The sequence below is a fragment of the Dreissena polymorpha genome, chromosome 7 (genome assembly GCF_020536995.1).
Source record: "Dreissena polymorpha isolate Duluth1 chromosome 7, UMN_Dpol_1.0, whole genome shotgun sequence".
Classification (NCBI taxonomy): Eukaryota; Metazoa; Mollusca; class Bivalvia; order Myida; family Dreissenidae; genus Dreissena; species Dreissena polymorpha.
The window spans coordinates 15,447,767-15,466,370 of NC_068361.1; the positions used below are offsets into that span (position 1 = coordinate 15,447,767).

At 38.1% G+C, this 18,604-nt stretch overlaps 1 protein-coding gene across 3 annotated transcripts in view; it reads right to left on the reverse strand.

Annotated features, from left to right (window-relative positions):
- Window positions 1–18,604, reverse strand: part of LOC127838381 (E3 ubiquitin-protein ligase UBR4-like) — a 179,398-nt gene that overhangs the window by 26,050 nt on the left and 134,744 nt on the right. For all 3 annotated transcript variants that reach the window (XM_052366097.1, XM_052366098.1, XM_052366096.1), the window contains exons 77-93: window positions 17,382–17,446; window positions 16,699–16,938; window positions 16,005–16,143; window positions 15,041–15,307; window positions 13,367–13,506; window positions 12,329–12,440; window positions 10,242–10,424; window positions 9,525–9,609; window positions 8,672–8,793; window positions 7,939–8,077; window positions 7,105–7,429; window positions 5,519–5,660; window positions 4,555–4,636; window positions 3,245–3,418; window positions 2,051–2,172; window positions 1,023–1,176; window positions 175–302 (exon numbers count right to left, since the gene is read on the reverse strand). In XM_052366097.1, coding sequence (XP_052222057.1) covers window positions 175–302; window positions 1,023–1,176; window positions 2,051–2,172; window positions 3,245–3,418; window positions 4,555–4,636; window positions 5,519–5,660; window positions 7,105–7,429; window positions 7,939–8,077; window positions 8,672–8,793; window positions 9,525–9,609; window positions 10,242–10,424; window positions 12,329–12,440; window positions 13,367–13,506; window positions 15,041–15,307; window positions 16,005–16,143; window positions 16,699–16,938; window positions 17,382–17,446 — 2,619 coding nt within the window. The remainder of the gene's footprint in view (window positions 1–174; window positions 303–1,022; window positions 1,177–2,050; window positions 2,173–3,244; window positions 3,419–4,554; window positions 4,637–5,518; window positions 5,661–7,104; window positions 7,430–7,938; window positions 8,078–8,671; window positions 8,794–9,524; window positions 9,610–10,241; window positions 10,425–12,328; window positions 12,441–13,366; window positions 13,507–15,040; window positions 15,308–16,004; window positions 16,144–16,698; window positions 16,939–17,381; window positions 17,447–18,604) is intronic.

Consider the following 18,604-nt stretch of genomic DNA (forward strand, 5'->3'; position numbering starts at 1 on the left):
ATAACAAATTGAATCGCGTTTAACATGGATACAACACTATTCTGAGTTCTAATTTGAGAAACAGTCATTGTGCTATCCTAAATATACATAATACAAGCTATATATTTAACATCAACATATCCGCAGGGCATTAAACATGGTTGAGTGTAATACTTGAAAAAGTACGGTTCCCACCTCCCCATGATCTGGAGCCCATATCTTCTTGTAGACGTCCTTCACTGGTAGATCCAGACTGATAATCTTCTTGTTCACGAGCAGCTCCATACCTGTGTCATCCTCCAAAAGGGCCACCAGCTCACAGTCTGCAAAATAAATAGGCCCTGTTCTGTAAAAAGGGTGTTTAATGAATGTGCGTAAAGTGTCGTCCCAGATAAGCATGTGCAGTCCACACAGGCTAATCGGGGACGACAGTTTCCGCTTGTATGTTTTTTTTCTGTGTAAAGACAATCTCTTCTTTTGGTGGAAAGTGTTTTCCCTGATTAGCCTGTGCAGACTGCACAGGCTAATCTGGGATGACACCTTATGCACATGCATAAACCCCCTTTTCACAGAGCATGGTCCAAATACATGCTATGTAATGTGAAATACCCTTGAGACTTCATAGCTCTACAGCAACTATTTCACCATGAAACCAGTGATACCAATTTTCTGTGTGATAAATAGTTTCCTGGGTGATAATGGACCCGAACCATGAACATTCTAAATTGTTTATGATAACTCCAAAAAGTAGTTTTGAGTATCCACTTAGCTGAGAAATGAGAATGTCAGCAGCTCACAAACAATGTTAACATTCATCTTTATGAAAATGCACATAATCTTCCTCAAACTCAGGGTTGAAAGAGACTCAAAACTCAAAAATACTTGTATGAACAACAAGTTATGCATGGCAGCAAGCTCATTTAAACGAATTGAGAAAACAAACTCTAAATTGAGTCAGAATATTGACTTTAGAATGTTCATAATAAACTGCTATATATTTTCTGTGTAGTAACATGTAATCACTGATAATGTAGTCCTGTTACCTTGACATATCTTGTTCTTGACGTCCCTCATGAGGGGCCCGAGCCCCGCCTCGCTTGAGCTGTAGGGGTTTCCCAGCATCCTCCCCTGCAGGAAGTCCTCCTGCTGCGGGTCCTTCTCCAGAATCATGAAGAAGTCACCTACATCATTCTCCTCCTGAATGAAAACACGTTTATTGGGGAGTTCATGTCTATATTTTTCAGCGCAAGATATATTTAGCCTTGTTCTAGGCCTAATGCATGAGTGCAAGATGTTGTCACTGATACACCTGCGCACACAGCCTAAACCCTTTGCATGCTGGGAAATTTGTTGTCTGCTAAAATGTCGTCTGCTGAATTTCTAAAATTAGCATTTTCTTCGATTTTTTTCAAAGAATATTATCAGAATAGCAAACAGTTTGGATCCTGATGAGACACCACGTTCTGTGGCGTCTCATCTGGATCCAAACTGTTTGCAAAGGCCTTCATAATTTGGTTCCCGCACTGAAAGGGTTAACTGGATTTTCATTTAGAAGAGACTACCTTTGAACGAAAAACTTAATAAAAGCTGAAAGTCTCATCCCTGATTAGCCTGTGATGTCTGCACTGGCTAATCTGGGACAACACTTTTCTGACATGCATTTAGCACAGTTTTTCGGAACTGGGCTCTTAACGTAAAAGGTTGCATTCTCAATTTTAAAAGCACAAGTTAATATGAGCGTATAAACCTATTTGTGCCATCACAACATAGATATGAATTAGCAGGAGCCTCGTTGCTTGTGGTTCATCAAATATGGGATGGACCTTTATTTTTTCATATGAAACATATTATATATGATTGTATTAAAGGTATGAAAGAACAAAGGTGGGCAACTGAAATGAACATTTTAGTGTACAACCCCACACAAGATTAAATTTTTCCTCCTGTTAAATATGTTTTTTGTTTCGAGCAAAAGATTTCATTACAAAAAACTTAAACGGCTAATTTGGAATAGCAGTTTTATACCATGCATAAAGCTTTTAAAAGTAGGCAAAATAATGACCCCACTTACAGGGAATATGATGCTGCAGAGTCTCTCAAAGATGAACACGGGGGACACCTGGTCATCAAGGGGATACTTCTTCACTGTGTCAACACACACCTGCATGAACTCACGGGTCTCTGACTCTGTACCTGCAAGCAAACAAGTGATATTAAAATGACACGAGCCTATAAAAACAAAGTTTCACACAAACTTCCAATATGGTTCATTAAACAAAACTAGGAGTTAGGGTCAATCACCCTTCTTTTTTTACCAAAATATTAACAAGGCCTTGCTACTTCGTGGAGATGAAGTAGAAATTAATTTAATTTCCCTGCCTACCTAAAATTAAAGCCCTTACATAAAACAGCCGAACAAAATATAAACATACTGTCTTACCTCAGGGTTATTTAACTCTTAACCACTCTGATACACACATTTATGCTTTAGTAGTCCCTTAGAAAATCAATTTGAATTTAAGACCTATCAATTTAGATTCAATTTTAAAAGGCTTCATTTTCAACCCTAAAGTACTGATCAGCAGCAAACAGTGTAAACCCTGAACAGACTGTGAGTTACTCATGCACTGTTCTGGTTTTATTCTGGTTCAAAAAAGCCATTTTCATTTTCTTTCTAAGCCAGAAATGGAAATTGAAACCTATTTCTTTTAGCTTGATTGCATCAAAAGCACATGGTTTATTGAAATGTTCTGAAACCCATTCCCTGGGTAGAACCAGTACTTGGTGTCTTTGGGAAGATCTAAAGAACCATCCTATAGTGGGAATCAAAGCCCTAACCTCCCATTCACAAGGTGGAAGGTATATGCACTACACCAAGGGAACCTATAAAGGGGAAAGGGTTAACATGGAGAGCAACAAACTAGCCCCTACCCAACGTAAGTCCCTCTAGGAACCGATTACCAAAAAAGCAACAGAATAGCCCCACTAGCAACAGAATAGCCCCAAAAGCAAGAGAAAAACCCAATAGCAACAGAATAGCCTTAATAGCAACAGACTTGTCCCAATAACAGCCAAACAACCCCAATAACATCAAAATAACTCAAATAGTAACAGAAAAGCCCCAATAGTAACAGAGTAACCCCAATAGCAACAGAAAAGCCCCAATAGGAACAGATTAACCCCAAGAGTAACAGAAACGCCCCATTTGTAACAGAACAACCCAAATATTAACAGAATAGGCCAAAAGTAACATCCAAGCCCCAACCTGACGTGAGTTCCTCCAGGAGCTCGAGCAGCTTGTCCTGGGTCTCGTCAATCAGTTTGGTTCTCTGCACCAGCAGCTTCTTCAGTGACAGGTAGCCATTGAGCACATATCCCACCAGTCTGTTCTTGTAGTGTTGCTTGATTAGCTTCTGCTGCACAAACAGGGACAGCAACTCTGCAAGAAAAAAGGGGAGATAAATGAGAATTCATGTTCAATGAACACAAATAAAAGAGGAGATACAAATGATAATTGATTTACAAAACAGGGAGATAAATGAGAATTGCTGTACAAAACAGGAAAATGATGAGACTTGGTGTAGAAAACAGGGAGATAAATGATAATTGATGTACAAAACATGGAGATAAATAATATTTGATGTAGAAAACAGAAAGATATATGAGAATTGACGTAGAAAACAGGGAGATAAATGAGCATTGATGTTGATCACAGAAAGATAAATGAGAATTGATGTCAAAAACTGAAAGATATATGATAATTGATGTAGAATTAACAGTTAATGTAACACTACAAGAAAACACGGAATAAATGAGAATTGATTTTGAATGAACAGGGACAGTCAAACTGCAAGAAAACAGGGGAGATTTATGTTGAATGAACATGGACAGCAACTTTGCAATATACAGGAGAGATACACGAGAATTGATGTTGAATAAACAGTGACAGCAAGTCTGCAAGAAAACAAGAAAGATAAATGAAAATTGATGTTGAATTAATAGTGACATTAACTCTGCAAGAAAACAAAGCAGATAAATGAGAATTGATGTTGAACCAACAGGGAAAGTTATTCTGGAAAAAAGCAATGAGTGAGCAGTGATGCTTACATGTAATGAACAGGGGACTCTAGAAGAAATTAAGTGTTGTAAATTAATAGCAATTTTGAATAAACAAATTAAATTACACTACAATTTTGCTGGACAAATAATTTAATAATAATGTTGAATGAACAGGAACAATAAATCAAGAACAAAATAAGGAAATAAATGAAACAATAAATCAAGAACAAAATGAGGAAATAAATGAAGTGTTTCTGAATAAACAGGAGTGTTTACAAATTTTTAAAATCTGTGATATAGATTTTTTTAACCTAGATATCATTGGGACAAATGTTCTGACCAAGATTCATTAAGACTGCACAATAAGAAAACATTCCCAGTGTTTTAATTGGCTTTTTTGTCTAACCAATCATTTGCTACTTTTATTGTCAAAATGATGTCATCACATCTGTAGACAATTTATAGCTTTCATTGGCATTTTTCTGTTCATAACAGCTTCCACAATCCAATAATTACCTGTCAAAGATTTCAGTGCAAAGCCCAGAGCCAGGTCAGAACTAAGTGTTGTTTCTTCCAGGTATTGAAGCTTCTCTACCTCCTATAATTGACATCAAGAAAATATATATAAGCCAAACTTTGGGAAAATGGGGCTTAATGCATGTGCGTAGTGTAGTCCCAGATAAGCCTGTGCAGTCTTCACAGGCTAATAAGGGACAGCACAGTTTTGCCTTAAATGTATTTTTGTTTAGAGTAGACTGCCTTTACACTAAAAATTCCAGAGAAAGTGGCAAGTTTCATTCATGGTTGGATTGTGGAGACTACACAAGCTAACATGGGATGACACGTAATGCACATCAATTAGCCAAGTTTTCCCAGAAGAAAACTCATATAATTGACATAATTGAATATAATTACTGTATAATTGACATCATGGACAAACACAGATTCTAAGTACATCCATAAAACTTGAGTGGGGATTGGTAAAAAAAAAATTCAATAATTTCTTTGAACGACCTCACCCTACATCTGAATCAAGAAGAGCAAATGTCAATTTATGGCAATAGAAATGTGCCATTAACTCAGAGGGGCAAACTTGTTTACCAGGATAATAGTAAGCATGTTTAGTCCACTAATAAATATAACCTGACAAAAAAAATATGGTCAATTCTGCAAAAACTAAAAAAATCTAATAAACATAATTGAGATATTTCTTAGATAATTATTTAGCGAAATATATTCGAATAATATGTGGGTACGTCTGTGCCAAAAAAATCAGTTTTAATATTTTAGTACTTTTTGTTCTTTATTTATCCAACAATACAACATCGAGACTGTCATAAATAAGCATATTAAATATCAACTATTAAAAGGTACCAGATATTTCTCTTTCTCCCACTATTGCTAAAGAGGCAGGAGCATATTTTTTTTCACCTAGAATATTTTCCTGGACCTGTGAGTTAACCTGCTCAGATCTACTCACCCGAGTTATGAGGTCCCCCAGTTTCAGCAGCATTCCTTTCACAGCCAGATAGTATTTCCAGTGTACAGGCTGTATGAGTCGACTGAACAGGGCCAAGAACTCCTGGGCACACTCCCCAGCTCTACCCACCTGCTCAAGGCACCTGCAGAAATGGTTATGCAGATGAGTAGAGCCTTGTTCTGGGAAAACTGGGCTTAATGCATGTGCATAAAGTGTTGTCCTAGATTAGCCTCTCCAGTTGGCATGGGCTTATCAGGGATGACACTACGCATTTTACCTGCACATCTCATCAATGTAATCTCCGTACCTATTTAGGATGAAATTGATACCTTTTACAGTTTCCAAGATACAATCCTGACAAAATTCAAGCAAAAAACAAAAATAAAGGGCAATCACTATTAAAACATGGGAGCACGTGTTATGGTTCTTATGCATTCCACATCACTAAATTAGATCTACCAATTATTTTTTCAAGTTGATAACTCTATCAATGTTCAAGATATGCTCTAAAGAGAATATAAGCAAAAAAACAAAACAAAGGGTGATCACTCTAAAAACATGGTAGCAAGAGTAACGTTTCTTTGTGCACTGCAGTTCCTCTCTAATGAGACCTGCCAACCTATTTAGTTTCAAGCTGACACCTCTCCTAGTCTCTGAGCTGTGTTTCCAACAACATTTAGAAATCAAAATAGAGGGCATGAGGTTATACAATGCCTTAGTTGAATACCGGCATAACTTCTGTAATTTTTTAAGTTGGATGATACAAATTGCACATGCTAAAATTCATATCATGAGAAACGATTCCTGCACGTTTGCATTTTTTTCATAGAAAGTTGTAGGAGTAAAACTGCAGAAGATTATGACAGACAAACACCCATGGTGATTTCAGTATACCACCACTTGCTATAAACCAGATCTCATAATAAGGCATTTCATTGAATGTATGGGTAAAATCAAGATGGATATCACAGCTTTGATCATTTTTAATATTTGTGTTGCAGATTCAATAAAATACATTTTGGGAGTAACACAAATTTACACACTAGCTGATTTGCAGTTAAACCAATATTATTAGTCTCACTTTAATTTAAGTGGATTTTGGTGAATCAGTTGAACCAAGATATGAACTGTTCTTATATCAGACATACTAACAAACATGCCTTTTAAAGATACAAATCATATGCAAGATTTTACAAATTGAAGTAATTAAATGTCAATGAAATAAATGATTCCACTGTAGTGTTGAGCAGATAACAGGGACCATCAAGATACACTTTATGAGAGTCTCTTCGCAAAAGTATAAACACTAAGCAATAAACCCATCACCATGAAATTGCAAGAAACTTATTTCCATAATATGGCAAGGGACAAATTTTCATATTTTCATGAAATAGCAATTAATAAATTTCCATAAAATTGCATTAAACCTTTTTGCATAAATTTACAAGAACACATTTCCATGAAATTGCAATGAACCTACTTACATGAAATTCAAAACGACTATTTCCATGAACCTATTTCAACTCAATTACACTTATCAGTTTCCATGACATTTCCATCAAATGTCCACAAAAGTTCTCACTCACCCCGACAGCATATCTATGATCTCCTTCCTCCGCAAGGGCACTTGCGCCATATACTCGATGACTCTGGTTGCTGTCTGACGCGCCGACTGAGAAGATGGTGAAAACATTGCAGCCTGGAGCCATGTCGTCTGCGTCAACTTCAGTGGCACACCCGGGACTTTCCACATTCTGTGGCGCCATCTGGTGGCATATTTTTCTGCTAGGAATTTGACACGCTGTCTGGCTCTCTCGTCTGATTGGTTGGGCTCCTCTTCTGCTTTTTCAATGTTTTCTTCCTTTTGGCCTTCAGGCTTAGCTTCAGGCGGTGTCTGGACCTTTTGAGTTACTGAAATTTGGGGATGCAAATTTGATTGTATGCCAAAGGTATCATAACCACAGACTTTGATAAATCATGGTTGAAAGCACAGACCTACTTCAATCATGGTTGAAACAAAGGACTTAGATCAATCATGGTTGAAACTAAGGAATAAGGACAAATATGGTTGAAACAACAGACCAAGATCAATTATGATTGAAACCACAGACTTTGATCAATCATGGTTGAAACCACAGACCTAGATAAATCATGGTTGAAACCACAGTCATCTGTATCATTATTGAGGGAGCAGTCTGTACAGGCCAATCAGGAACAACACTTTCAACCTTAACTGGTTTTTTGCTAAGAAGAGACTTCATCCAAGCTGAAAATACCATCAAAGCGGAAAGTGTCGTCCCTGATTAACCTGTGCAGACTGCACACTCCACGCACATGCATTAAGCCCCATTTTCCTAGAGCGAGGCTCAATTAAATACTCCCACAAGCCACAATACTGTCCCCTAGAGTGGACTCCATACCTGTCTGTGAGGGTACACACTTCCTCCAGTTGGCGTACAGGTACTTGGGGTTGCCCTGCAGCCACTCCTGACTGTTCACGTGTAACTCTGCCGGCAGGGACATAGTTGGAGTGGTCTCCCCTGGCTTGGCTTCCCCCGTCTGACGCAAAACATTCAGATTTAGTTTTCATTTCAGTTTCAGCAAAATTTGACAGATTATATAGGAATTGAACATTTTTTTCATGGCTTTTTAAATTTTTGAAGCCAAATATAGGCTATATTCCAATAATATAATTAATATAGCACCCCCCCCCCAAACAAAAAACACAAACTTATTCCAAGAAAGATCACTCCCTATGTCAGTCACATTACTTTCAAACTAAAATCTTGTGCACACTTTATTTCCACATGAAAACAGTGAGCTATGAAATAAAATTAACAGTTAAGCTTTGTCACAAAAACAACTCAAACTCCAACATGGCTTCATCAGCTGTGTTCAAAAGCAAAACTATTGTGAATCTGAATATCACTGAGGATGAAAAGTATGTCTTTCACTACTACTATTCATATGACAACATATTTAATGTTTCTATAAAAGGACTTAACAAATGTGAAAGTTATACACACAACAACACTTTGTGGGAAGACCAAGATCAAAGACCTATCAACCAACCATCACTTAAACAGACAGATGACTCCAATATATCCCTGGGATGTGTATGAATATTCTAAAACCCTCTGTCTAGCTGCCTACCTTTGCTGGCTGCAGCTTCTCAGGTGTAATTAGGTCCTTGAGGATGCGTAGGCAGGGCAGGGTGACACTCTCCATCACAACTGGCTGCTTCATCTGCATCCCCATCAGGAACAGGCGCATCACTGAGCAAAACAACATAGTTTATATGAACTCCGTTCTGGGAAAACTGGGCTTAATGCATATACCTAAAGTGTCCTCCAGAAGTCAGTGCATTCTGCAATCAGGGACAATATTTTCCACCTAAAGTGGATGTTAAGAAGAGAACACCTAAACATGAATACTTCCATAAAAGCAGGGCTGTCACAGATAAGCCTGTGGGAAATGAACAGGCCTATCTGGGATAACACTTTCCACACATGCATTAAGTCCAGATTTCCCAGAAAGCGGCTCATATATTTCAAACACTATATATTCCTTAACAATCAACCTTGGGAGCTGAAATGATTTTCTGAATGATGTAGGCGGGTCAATATCAGACAAATAATAAGCTAATCTATCATACATCCCAGATAAATATCAATATCACTGATTAAGAAGAAAGTCAGAGGAATGGGGGGATAAGCTATATGGACTACAGAAAGATTAATTGTTCAAAAACAAAAGAAATATTAATTGTTCAAAAACATAAGCTATAAGGTCTACAAAAAGATTAATTGTTAAAAAAATCAAATAAGTTATTAATTTTTTTCTTAATTTTGTTTGCTATTATAATTTCTGGGCCAAGTGTCATTATGATATATCTGCATGTCCATCAGGAACATCTAAAGATAAGTTTAAGTCCTAGAACCAGTACCTACAACATCCACCTAAGATTAATCTTAAGACATGTTTAAGTTGTGGGGCCGGTACCTACCACATCTGACTCTGCTCTCCCAGCAACTGTCCTCCTGTCTCAGTGAGTTGGACAACAGCAGGATCTCGTGACGCACTGAGGATCCCTGGCAAATAAACAAATCATTGATGTTCTAGGAAAACTGGGCTTAATTCATGTGTGTTAACTGTTAAGTGTCCACACAGGCTAATCAGGGACCACACTTTTTGCCTAGACAGGTATTTTGTTTAGAAAAGACTTCCATGAAATGACAACTTCCATAAAAGCAGAATGAGTCTTCCCTGATCAACTTGTGCAGACTGCAAAGGCTCAAGAGGGCTAACCCTTTCCACCCAGACTGGATTTTTGTTTAAAAGACTGACTTTAAACGAAAACTTATATACTAGCAGAAAGTGTCACCCTTATAAGCTTCCCTTAATAAAACGAGATGTGTTTGTCAGAAACACAATGCCCCCTATTGCGCCGCTTTGAAGCCATATATTTGACCTTTGACCTTGAAGGATGACCTTGACCTTGCCATTTCACCACTCAAAAGGTGCAGCTCCATGAGATACACATGCATGCAAAATGTCAAGTTGCTATCATCAATATTGCAAAACTTATGACCAATGTTAAAGTTTTTGTTAAAGTTTTAAGACACACACACACACAGTGACACACACACACATACAATGACAGACAGGCCAAAAACAATATACCCCCGATCATTCGATCCGGGGGCATAAAAAGGACAACTACCAGGTCTGGGTTGGAGAGGTGACCCCTGACGGAGGCTGCAATACGAGTCATGATGATGTTGTTCATCTCCTCGGTGCCGCGTCGGTTGTCCCTGGTCAGCAGGCAAAGCAGGGATCGAACCTCTGACCTCACAGGCAGCGTGCCACGGCGCAGGTTGTAGTCTATAAGCTCCTGAATCATGCCCTGAAAACAGGTGAAGGGTAAAGAATAAAACTATTGTAACTAGCATTAAAGTTGTGATTGAGGAACCACCAAAGCAGAGGAAACTGGCCCCCCAACAAGGATTAATCAATTTAACTTGTTTTCCATTCATTAATTAATCTTAAAATCTTCAACCAATTTATGTTTGTTTTATTTGCCACATAGATCATGTCACGTGATTTATGCAAGTGTTACTCATTCTGGGTTTTTATCTTGTCTTTGTAAAGTGGCCTTTGGCCTTTCAATTTGTAAAAAAAAATGAGATGAAACTTTTCATAATTGTGAGAAAAAAAGACGCACGCAAAGTTTTTAACATTGATAGAAATGAGTCGCAAACTTTTCAACAAGAGCACCGCATAAAGGGTTTCACGCTCGGCTGCGAAAGCTTGTCAGATTTTTTTTTTTTTAGAGGTCACAGTGACCTTGACCTTTGACCTAGTGACCCAACAAGAGATGTGTTTGTCAGAAACACAATGCCCCCTACTGCGCCACTTTGAAATAAAATTTCTATTGATCATTTGGCAGGTATAGACATCATCTCCCTTTAAAGATTTATTACTTCCCTTGGATTTTGTCCAATCCAACCGGGGGGAGGGGGGGAGGTCTGTAGAAAGTAAAAAATGACCAAGTCAGACATCACTGACAACCAAGAGGCCTCTAGATTATCAAAGAGATCATAGCCAGAGTTCATCATGTGTGTATGGACATAAGTCCACTGGTATTTAATGAAAACTAGCATTCACAAATTAGAACAGGTAAGAAATGATAATTATATCAAGAGATGTGTTTGTCAGAAACATAATGCCCCCTATTGCGCCGCTTTGAAATAAAATTGCTTTTTATCATTTGGCAGGTATAGAAATCATCTCCCTTTACAGCTTATTAGTTCCCTTGAATTTTGTCCAAGGGAGGAGGGGGGGGGGGGTCTCACAGTCAATTATGACCATGTCAGCCATCACTGACAACCAAGGCCTGTGGCCTTAAAGAGATCATAGCCAGAGTTGATTATGTATCTATGGACATAAGTCCACAGGTATTTAATGAACATCAAAGAAATTATAATTATATAATTAAAAAAAACTTTGACAAATCAATCATTTGAGTTATAAATAATCAAATAAATATGTACAGTAACTGTGAAAAGAACTTCCATTCTTGGTAAGGAAATATATAATATGAGATTTATAATTATATAAATTACTTCCCTTGAAAATAATTGTCTCTATCAAATCTCTATTTTTAGTGGCAGATAATTAAAAGCCACTAACGTAACTGTGATTGACCACTCAAAATGTGCAGCTCCATGAGATACACATGCATGCAAAATATATACAGTGGCTATGTTCAATATTGAATAATTATCTCCCTTCTTAAAGCTTATTACTTCCCTTAAATTTGTATTTTTTACAGTAGACTGTAAAGGATGACCTTGACCTTTTACCACAATGTGTTTGTCAGAAACACAATGCCACCTACTGCGCCGCTTTGATTTATTTAACAAAAATATATATGTGGGCAGGTCAGATAACTATGTCCATTTAAAGCTTAATTACTTCCCTTGACTTTGTTTTTTCAACCCCAGACCTTGAAGGATGATGTTCACCTTGAATTTTAACACTCAAAATGTGCAGCTCTATGAGATACACATGCATGCCAAATATCAAGGTGCTATCTTCAATATTTAAAAAGTTATGGCCAATGTTAAGGTTTTAGCACGACGCCTACAGCGGACGACGAGCTGGCTATGACAATAGCTCGGGTTCAGCCTCGCTTAAAATGTGCAAATTTGAGTCACAAACTTCTGAAAACTGAATATTTGAGTCGCAAACTTCCCAAAATTGCAAAAAAGGCAATTCTCCAGGAAGAACAAACAGCCCCATAATTACCTGGCTACAGAGGATCTGTCTGAGGTTGGTGTTGGTGACCAGAGCTCTCAGCAATGTGATACAGTGCTCTACTGTGGCGCTGGCACAGCCGAAACAGTTGCTCAACTGTCCACTGAAATAAAGGAACAATTTAGCCTCGTTCTTGGAAAACTGGGCTTAATGCATGTGCTTTAAGTGTTTTTTCAGTTAGTCTGACACTTCCTACTTTTATGGAATATTTTCTTTTATAGGATATCACTTCTAATGTTGTCACTGATTAGCCTGTTGTGTATTCACTGGCTAATCTGGCATGACACTTAACGCAAATGAAAGAAGCCCAATTTTCCCAGTATGAGGACCAAACTGAAACATGAGATGTGTTTGTCAGAAACACAATGCCCCAAATTGCGCTGCTTTGAAGCCATATACTTGACCTTTGACCTTGAAGGATGACCTTGACCTTTCACCACTCAAAGTGTGCAGCTCCATGAGATACACATGAATGCCAAATATCAAGTTGCTTTCTTCAATAATGCAAAAGTTATTGCAAAACTTTAACCAAGGTAAAAGTTTTGGGACACACACAATGAATGACAGACAGACAGACAGGCCAAAAAACAATATACCCCCGATCTTTCTATCTGGGGGCATAAAAAGGAGACTGAAACAAGTACCTCATTCACTAAATGCCACATGTATTGCTTTGCAAACTGTTATAATCTTGATAAAAAGCATAAGATCTAATACGTTGTAATAAGACATAATTTTAGCAATTGCTGTATGAAGAACAGCAATAATTGTATATGCTCAACTCCATACTATAATGAAAATTTAAAAAAAGGCATGTAATTTTTGATGTTAAACATTGCTCCAGTATACTGAAGACAGACAAACAGACAGATAGTGTGGCATCTATTGTAAATTCAGTTTACCGCCATAATCTGTATTGAAGGGGATATAACAACCTTACAAAAACATATTTTATTTCAACACAAATGTTGTCTTGAGTTATTTTATTATCAACATCTGATGTATAGCTCTGTTAAAAACTAACATTACCTAGACTGGTTGACTCTTCTTACAGGTGGTTTGATGCTCTCTGACTCCCTCGGACTGGTTACGGGTGAGCTGCTAACAGCCACGGCCTGCCGCTGTTGTCTGTCATAGTCCACCAGCTCTTTCCTGCAGGCTAGCACTTTCTGTTGTACAGATAATATGTGTCTTGTTCTGTGAAAATTGGTGAAAATGCATGTGCGTAAAGTGTCCGCACAGGCTAATCAGGGACAACACTTTCTGCTTTAATGGTATTTTGGGTTTAAAAGATGTCCCTTTTACCGAAAATCTAGTTAAAGCAGAAAGTGTCGTCCCTGATAAGCCTGTGCAGACTGCACAGGCTAATCTGGGACGACACTTTACGCATATGCATTATGCCCCGTTTTCTCAGAACAAGACACATATTGTGGAATCAAGAGTTACTTCTACTCTGTTATCATATACTTCATGTAAAACAGTGTCCGCATTGAAACGATTAACTGTATGTATTGATTAAAACAATCGAGCTTATAAACATTTGTTTAAAGAAGCAGTGCTTAGAAACTATACTTCTTCAAAAATTGTCATCATACCTTAAATTGTCTGCACATTATTTAACCGTTTCCAACTCAGAAGGTAAGTGAAATGGCTATATGAAACCAGCATAAAACCAGCACAGTTTGCAAGTAACTAGCAGGTTCTTCAGGTCTTATATTGTTTGCTTCTCATATGTACATTAGGGTTGGAAATAAAGCCTTTAATTTAAATAAATGTAAATCAATTCAGATTTACAAGTTTCTATTTTCATTTGATTTTTTAGGGACTTATAATAAGTTAAAATGCATATCTGAGGGGTAAATTTGTAAGTAAAAGAAGCTCAGGTTAATTAAATCTACTCTTCTTCAAAAATTTCCATCATATCTTTAAATTTATGTAAATTGCTTAATAAGAGAAGCTCAGGTTAGCTAAATACCAAGTACTAAAATACCAACAGGTTGCCGTGGCATAGTAGATATGGTGTCCGCCTAGCGATCGAGAGGTAACGCTCTCGATCCCCAATGAGAGAGCATTCTTTAAATCTCCCCCATAAACACCAAGAACTCGTTCTAGTTCCAGGAAACGGACTCGAGAGTGTTTCAAATAAGCCTAAGGCTTTCTATGCAATCAAGCTAAAACAAGACTATTGCCAAGCAATATATGTCCCCTACCGGCTCCACCATTGTCAGAAATCCCACCATTGTCAGAATTGTTGTTTTTGTTTGTTTGTTTTTTTAATATTTGCTGCCATAGCAACCAGAATTTTTCACATCAGAACAAAATGAAATGACGCGCATAATGTCCATATTTCCATCTATTCATGTTTCAAGTTTCATGAAAAAAATATGAAGAACTTTTAAAGTTATCGCAGGATCCAGAAAACCACCATTTTCAGCAGTATTTCTTGTCTATTTGTTGCCATAGCAACCAGAATTTTTCACGTAGGAATAAAATGAAATGACGTGCATAATGTCCATATTGCCATCTATCAGTGTTTCAAGTTTCATGAAAAAAATATTAAGAACTTTAAGATTAAGAAGTTATCACAGGATCAAAAAAAGTGTGGCGGACAGACAGACAGACAGAGCGCAAACCATAAGTCCCGTCCGGTGAAACCGGTAGGGTACAATAAATAGGTTTAAACTAAAACTAAATGCCATATACCTGTATAATCTTGCTGAGCTCATCAAAGCTCGTCTTGCTGTCGCTGCAATACTTAAGTGCAAGATGCTGTATGGCCCTGTTCACTGCAGGTCCCTGTGGTGCGCCTCCCGACCCCGCTGTGGCCGCTAGGGCGGCCCCTTCCTCGCGCCGCTCGGCGCCGTGCTCCGCCACTTTCACCATGAGCTCCTCCAGCTGAGGCCGGTGCTGCTGCAACTGCTTGTAGATCCGGTCTGCCTTCTCCAGTAGGGTGTTGATGGTTGTGATAGCCTGGGGAACGAGTTTTGAATTAGAATTTTGAAATGTTGCAATTTTACATCATTTTTTGTGTGGTTGCTTTTTTACCAATGAACACACATTTTGACATCTAAGTAATGTGTTAATAGTTGTAATAGATTGTGAAATGATTTTTTAATTTGTTAGATAATTTGTATTGGTGATAGTTGTTTATAGGCTAATAAACTGCAATGTCAAGACCTAAGTGATAGGTCCTTGGGAGCCATCGCCTGAGACGAGATTTCTTGAATGAGCCGCCTTTTCCGGAAAACTGGGCTAAATGATGTGATTAAAGTGTCGCCACAGATTAGCTTGTGCAATCTGAACAGGCTTATAATGGGTATCATTTTCTGTGTTAGCAAGTGTCGTCCCTGATAAACTTGAGCCAATTGCGCAGACTTGTCTGATATTAAACTTTACGCACGTCATTAAGCCCAGATTTCTCAGAACAAGACTTGAATCTGTTTGTTGAAAATATTTTGTGGACTGATAGTTGTTTTATAGGCTTCCATTTCAAGATTTAAATTAAACGGCCATGGTGGTGTTTGCCTGTGGTACGATTTTTGAAATGATGTAATTTTACAATAATATATTTATGTTTGTTGTTTGTTTTTTTTAACAATTGTAACTATCTGGAGCACTATTATTTTTCCCAGGATCCTAATTGTTCCCACGTAAAAAAAGAGATTACTTTTTTCCTGTCGTCTTCTGTTTCTATCGGGTCCACAGCACAGCAAGGCCTGGCAGTCAGTGTGAAGTCAAACTTGGCGTACTTGCAGAAACCACACGCGTTACACAGGAACGGGTCCTTCTCATCATAGTTGATGGCCCTGCACATGTGAACACATTATTTGGTGATCAGATTTGCTCCCATTTCACTGATGTCAGAATATGTTGGAAGGTGTAACAATCATGCTATCGTAATTCTTAGTTTACAAACTGTAACAGTCATGTAACATGAAAACAGTGTGACATTCCATGTAAACTTTAATATGTAAGAGAACAAATGATTCAATAGAACCGGCAATTTTCAACAAAAAATTGAGATAGGTGTAAATTTGAAATCTCTATACAAGCTTTACAAAACTGGCTCCCAGACAAATTACATCACATTCATGATTTGTAATGTTTACTTAGTTATCAAACTAAGTACAGCTGGGTCTATTTTAGCCTAAATCCCTTGTTCACTCTCTAAACAAATAACAATCTTCCGCTCTGGAGTCAGCTTCCAAGACTGCTGACCTTCGAGAAAAAACTCACATAAGCCTAATCCAAATCCAAATCATATAAGACCACAAAAATAAGCTTTACTTAACTGGCCCCTGGATCAATCACACCATAATTCTTAAATTATCAATCACATAACTGGCCCCTGGACAACTCACCTGCACTTGTGACACTGGAATACATTCTCCCCACAGTTTCCGCACACGCCCGGGTTGGCCGGCACAGACGCGCTGCACCGCGGGCACTGAAGTGTCTCGCTGGTAGCCTGCAGGTTGTCATGGAAGTCGGCGTACTCAATCATCAGGTTACACGCCACTATGGGGATAGGAAACTCGATCTTGACGTCCGTCTGTCCTGGCGAGAGAGTCATCTTTCTGGCCTTGTGCCAGAGACTGGGTCTAGTGATAGACATCATGTGAGCCTTATTATTTGTTCATTTAATTACACAGTATCACATGATGATTTATAAAACAAATAGATAATGTGTAGTGTACATTAGAAATTTATTAATCATATTTAAATTAATAAATTGAGCCTTGTTCTGAGAAAACTGCACAGGCTAATCAGGGACGACACTTTCCGCTTTTATAGTATTTTTAGTTTCAAAGAAGTCCCTCCTTACAAAATATCAAATTTAGGTGGAAAGTGTTGTCCCTGATTAGCCTGTGCGGATTGCACAGGCTAATATGGGACGACACTTTACGCACATGCATTAAGCCCAGTTTTCTCAGAACGCGACTCAATAATATTTTATTAGATAAGCTTAGTAATGCAGCTATTTTCAATTTAAAATATAACTGATATGCTTGTGTGAACAGCATCTCCAATCAGCTGTGCTTACTTGTTCTTCAGCTCCACCACTGCCTGCACTGTCCTGTTGTTATAGTAGATGTTCATCACTCTAACCTGCGTAAAACGCATGACATCAATTACTGAACTGCCAATGTGTGGTTTTGCAAACAAGGAAACATTTCAAGTAAATCGCTTACTTTTTATGCTTGCATTACTTTTAAAACCTCGTAATCATTTTGTAATTCAAATAGACATTTGATTAAATTATTTTCATGTTATCACCTTTGTGATAACAATTCTTGTCCCCTATGGATAAGTATCAAGAACCTTTGAGAGAGTAAAGAATATTTCTGTGCCTTTAATAAATTGTCAAACACAGTTCTGAGTGTCAGCAAATTACCATTTTAATCCTCTGGAATTCAGGAATTGTTAGTACAATTTTGGTCATAATAGAATTGTGATACACATATAATGCTAACTTAAGATAAAACTAGAGCTTTGTCACAGAGGTGACAAATACCTCCACATGCCGCATTGACACAGAATGTTTTGCATGTTGTCTTCACAAAAAACAGTGGACACCATGCTCGATGTTTAAAACGCACTAAGTGACGCTATGACCTAGTTTTTGACCCGGTATGGCCCATGTTCGAACTTGACTTACTTATCTTCTGGATACAATTTCTGACCAAGTGTGGTGATGAACGGATGAAAATTGCTTGAATTAGAGAGCGGACACCATGCTGAATGTGTTAAACGTACTAAGTGACCCCGTGACCTAGTTTTTGACCTGGCATGACCCATATTCCAACTTGACCTAGACATTCATCTACATGTAGATACAACATCTGACCAAGTTTGGTGAAAATCGTATGAAAACAACTTGAATTAGAGAGCGGACACTTAATATGGACAGACAGACAGACAGACAGACAGACAGACAGACAGACAGACAGACAGACAGACAGACAGACAGAACGACGGACCGACCGACCAACAGACAGACCGACAGACAGACAAGCTCACTCCTATATACCTCCCTAAACTTCCTTTGTGGGGGTATAACAAAACCCCACTTCACCATAAGTATTTACAAATCACCATCATCTTGAGTTTGGTTATTTAGAGCTTGATTGTAGCTAGCTATACTCATCATAGAAACTGTGATCACATAACATTAACCCATTTATCCCTAGCGTCTGGAAAAAAGGCCTTGGCAAACAGCGTAGACCCAGATAAGACGCTGCATGATGCGGCGTCTTATCAGGGTAT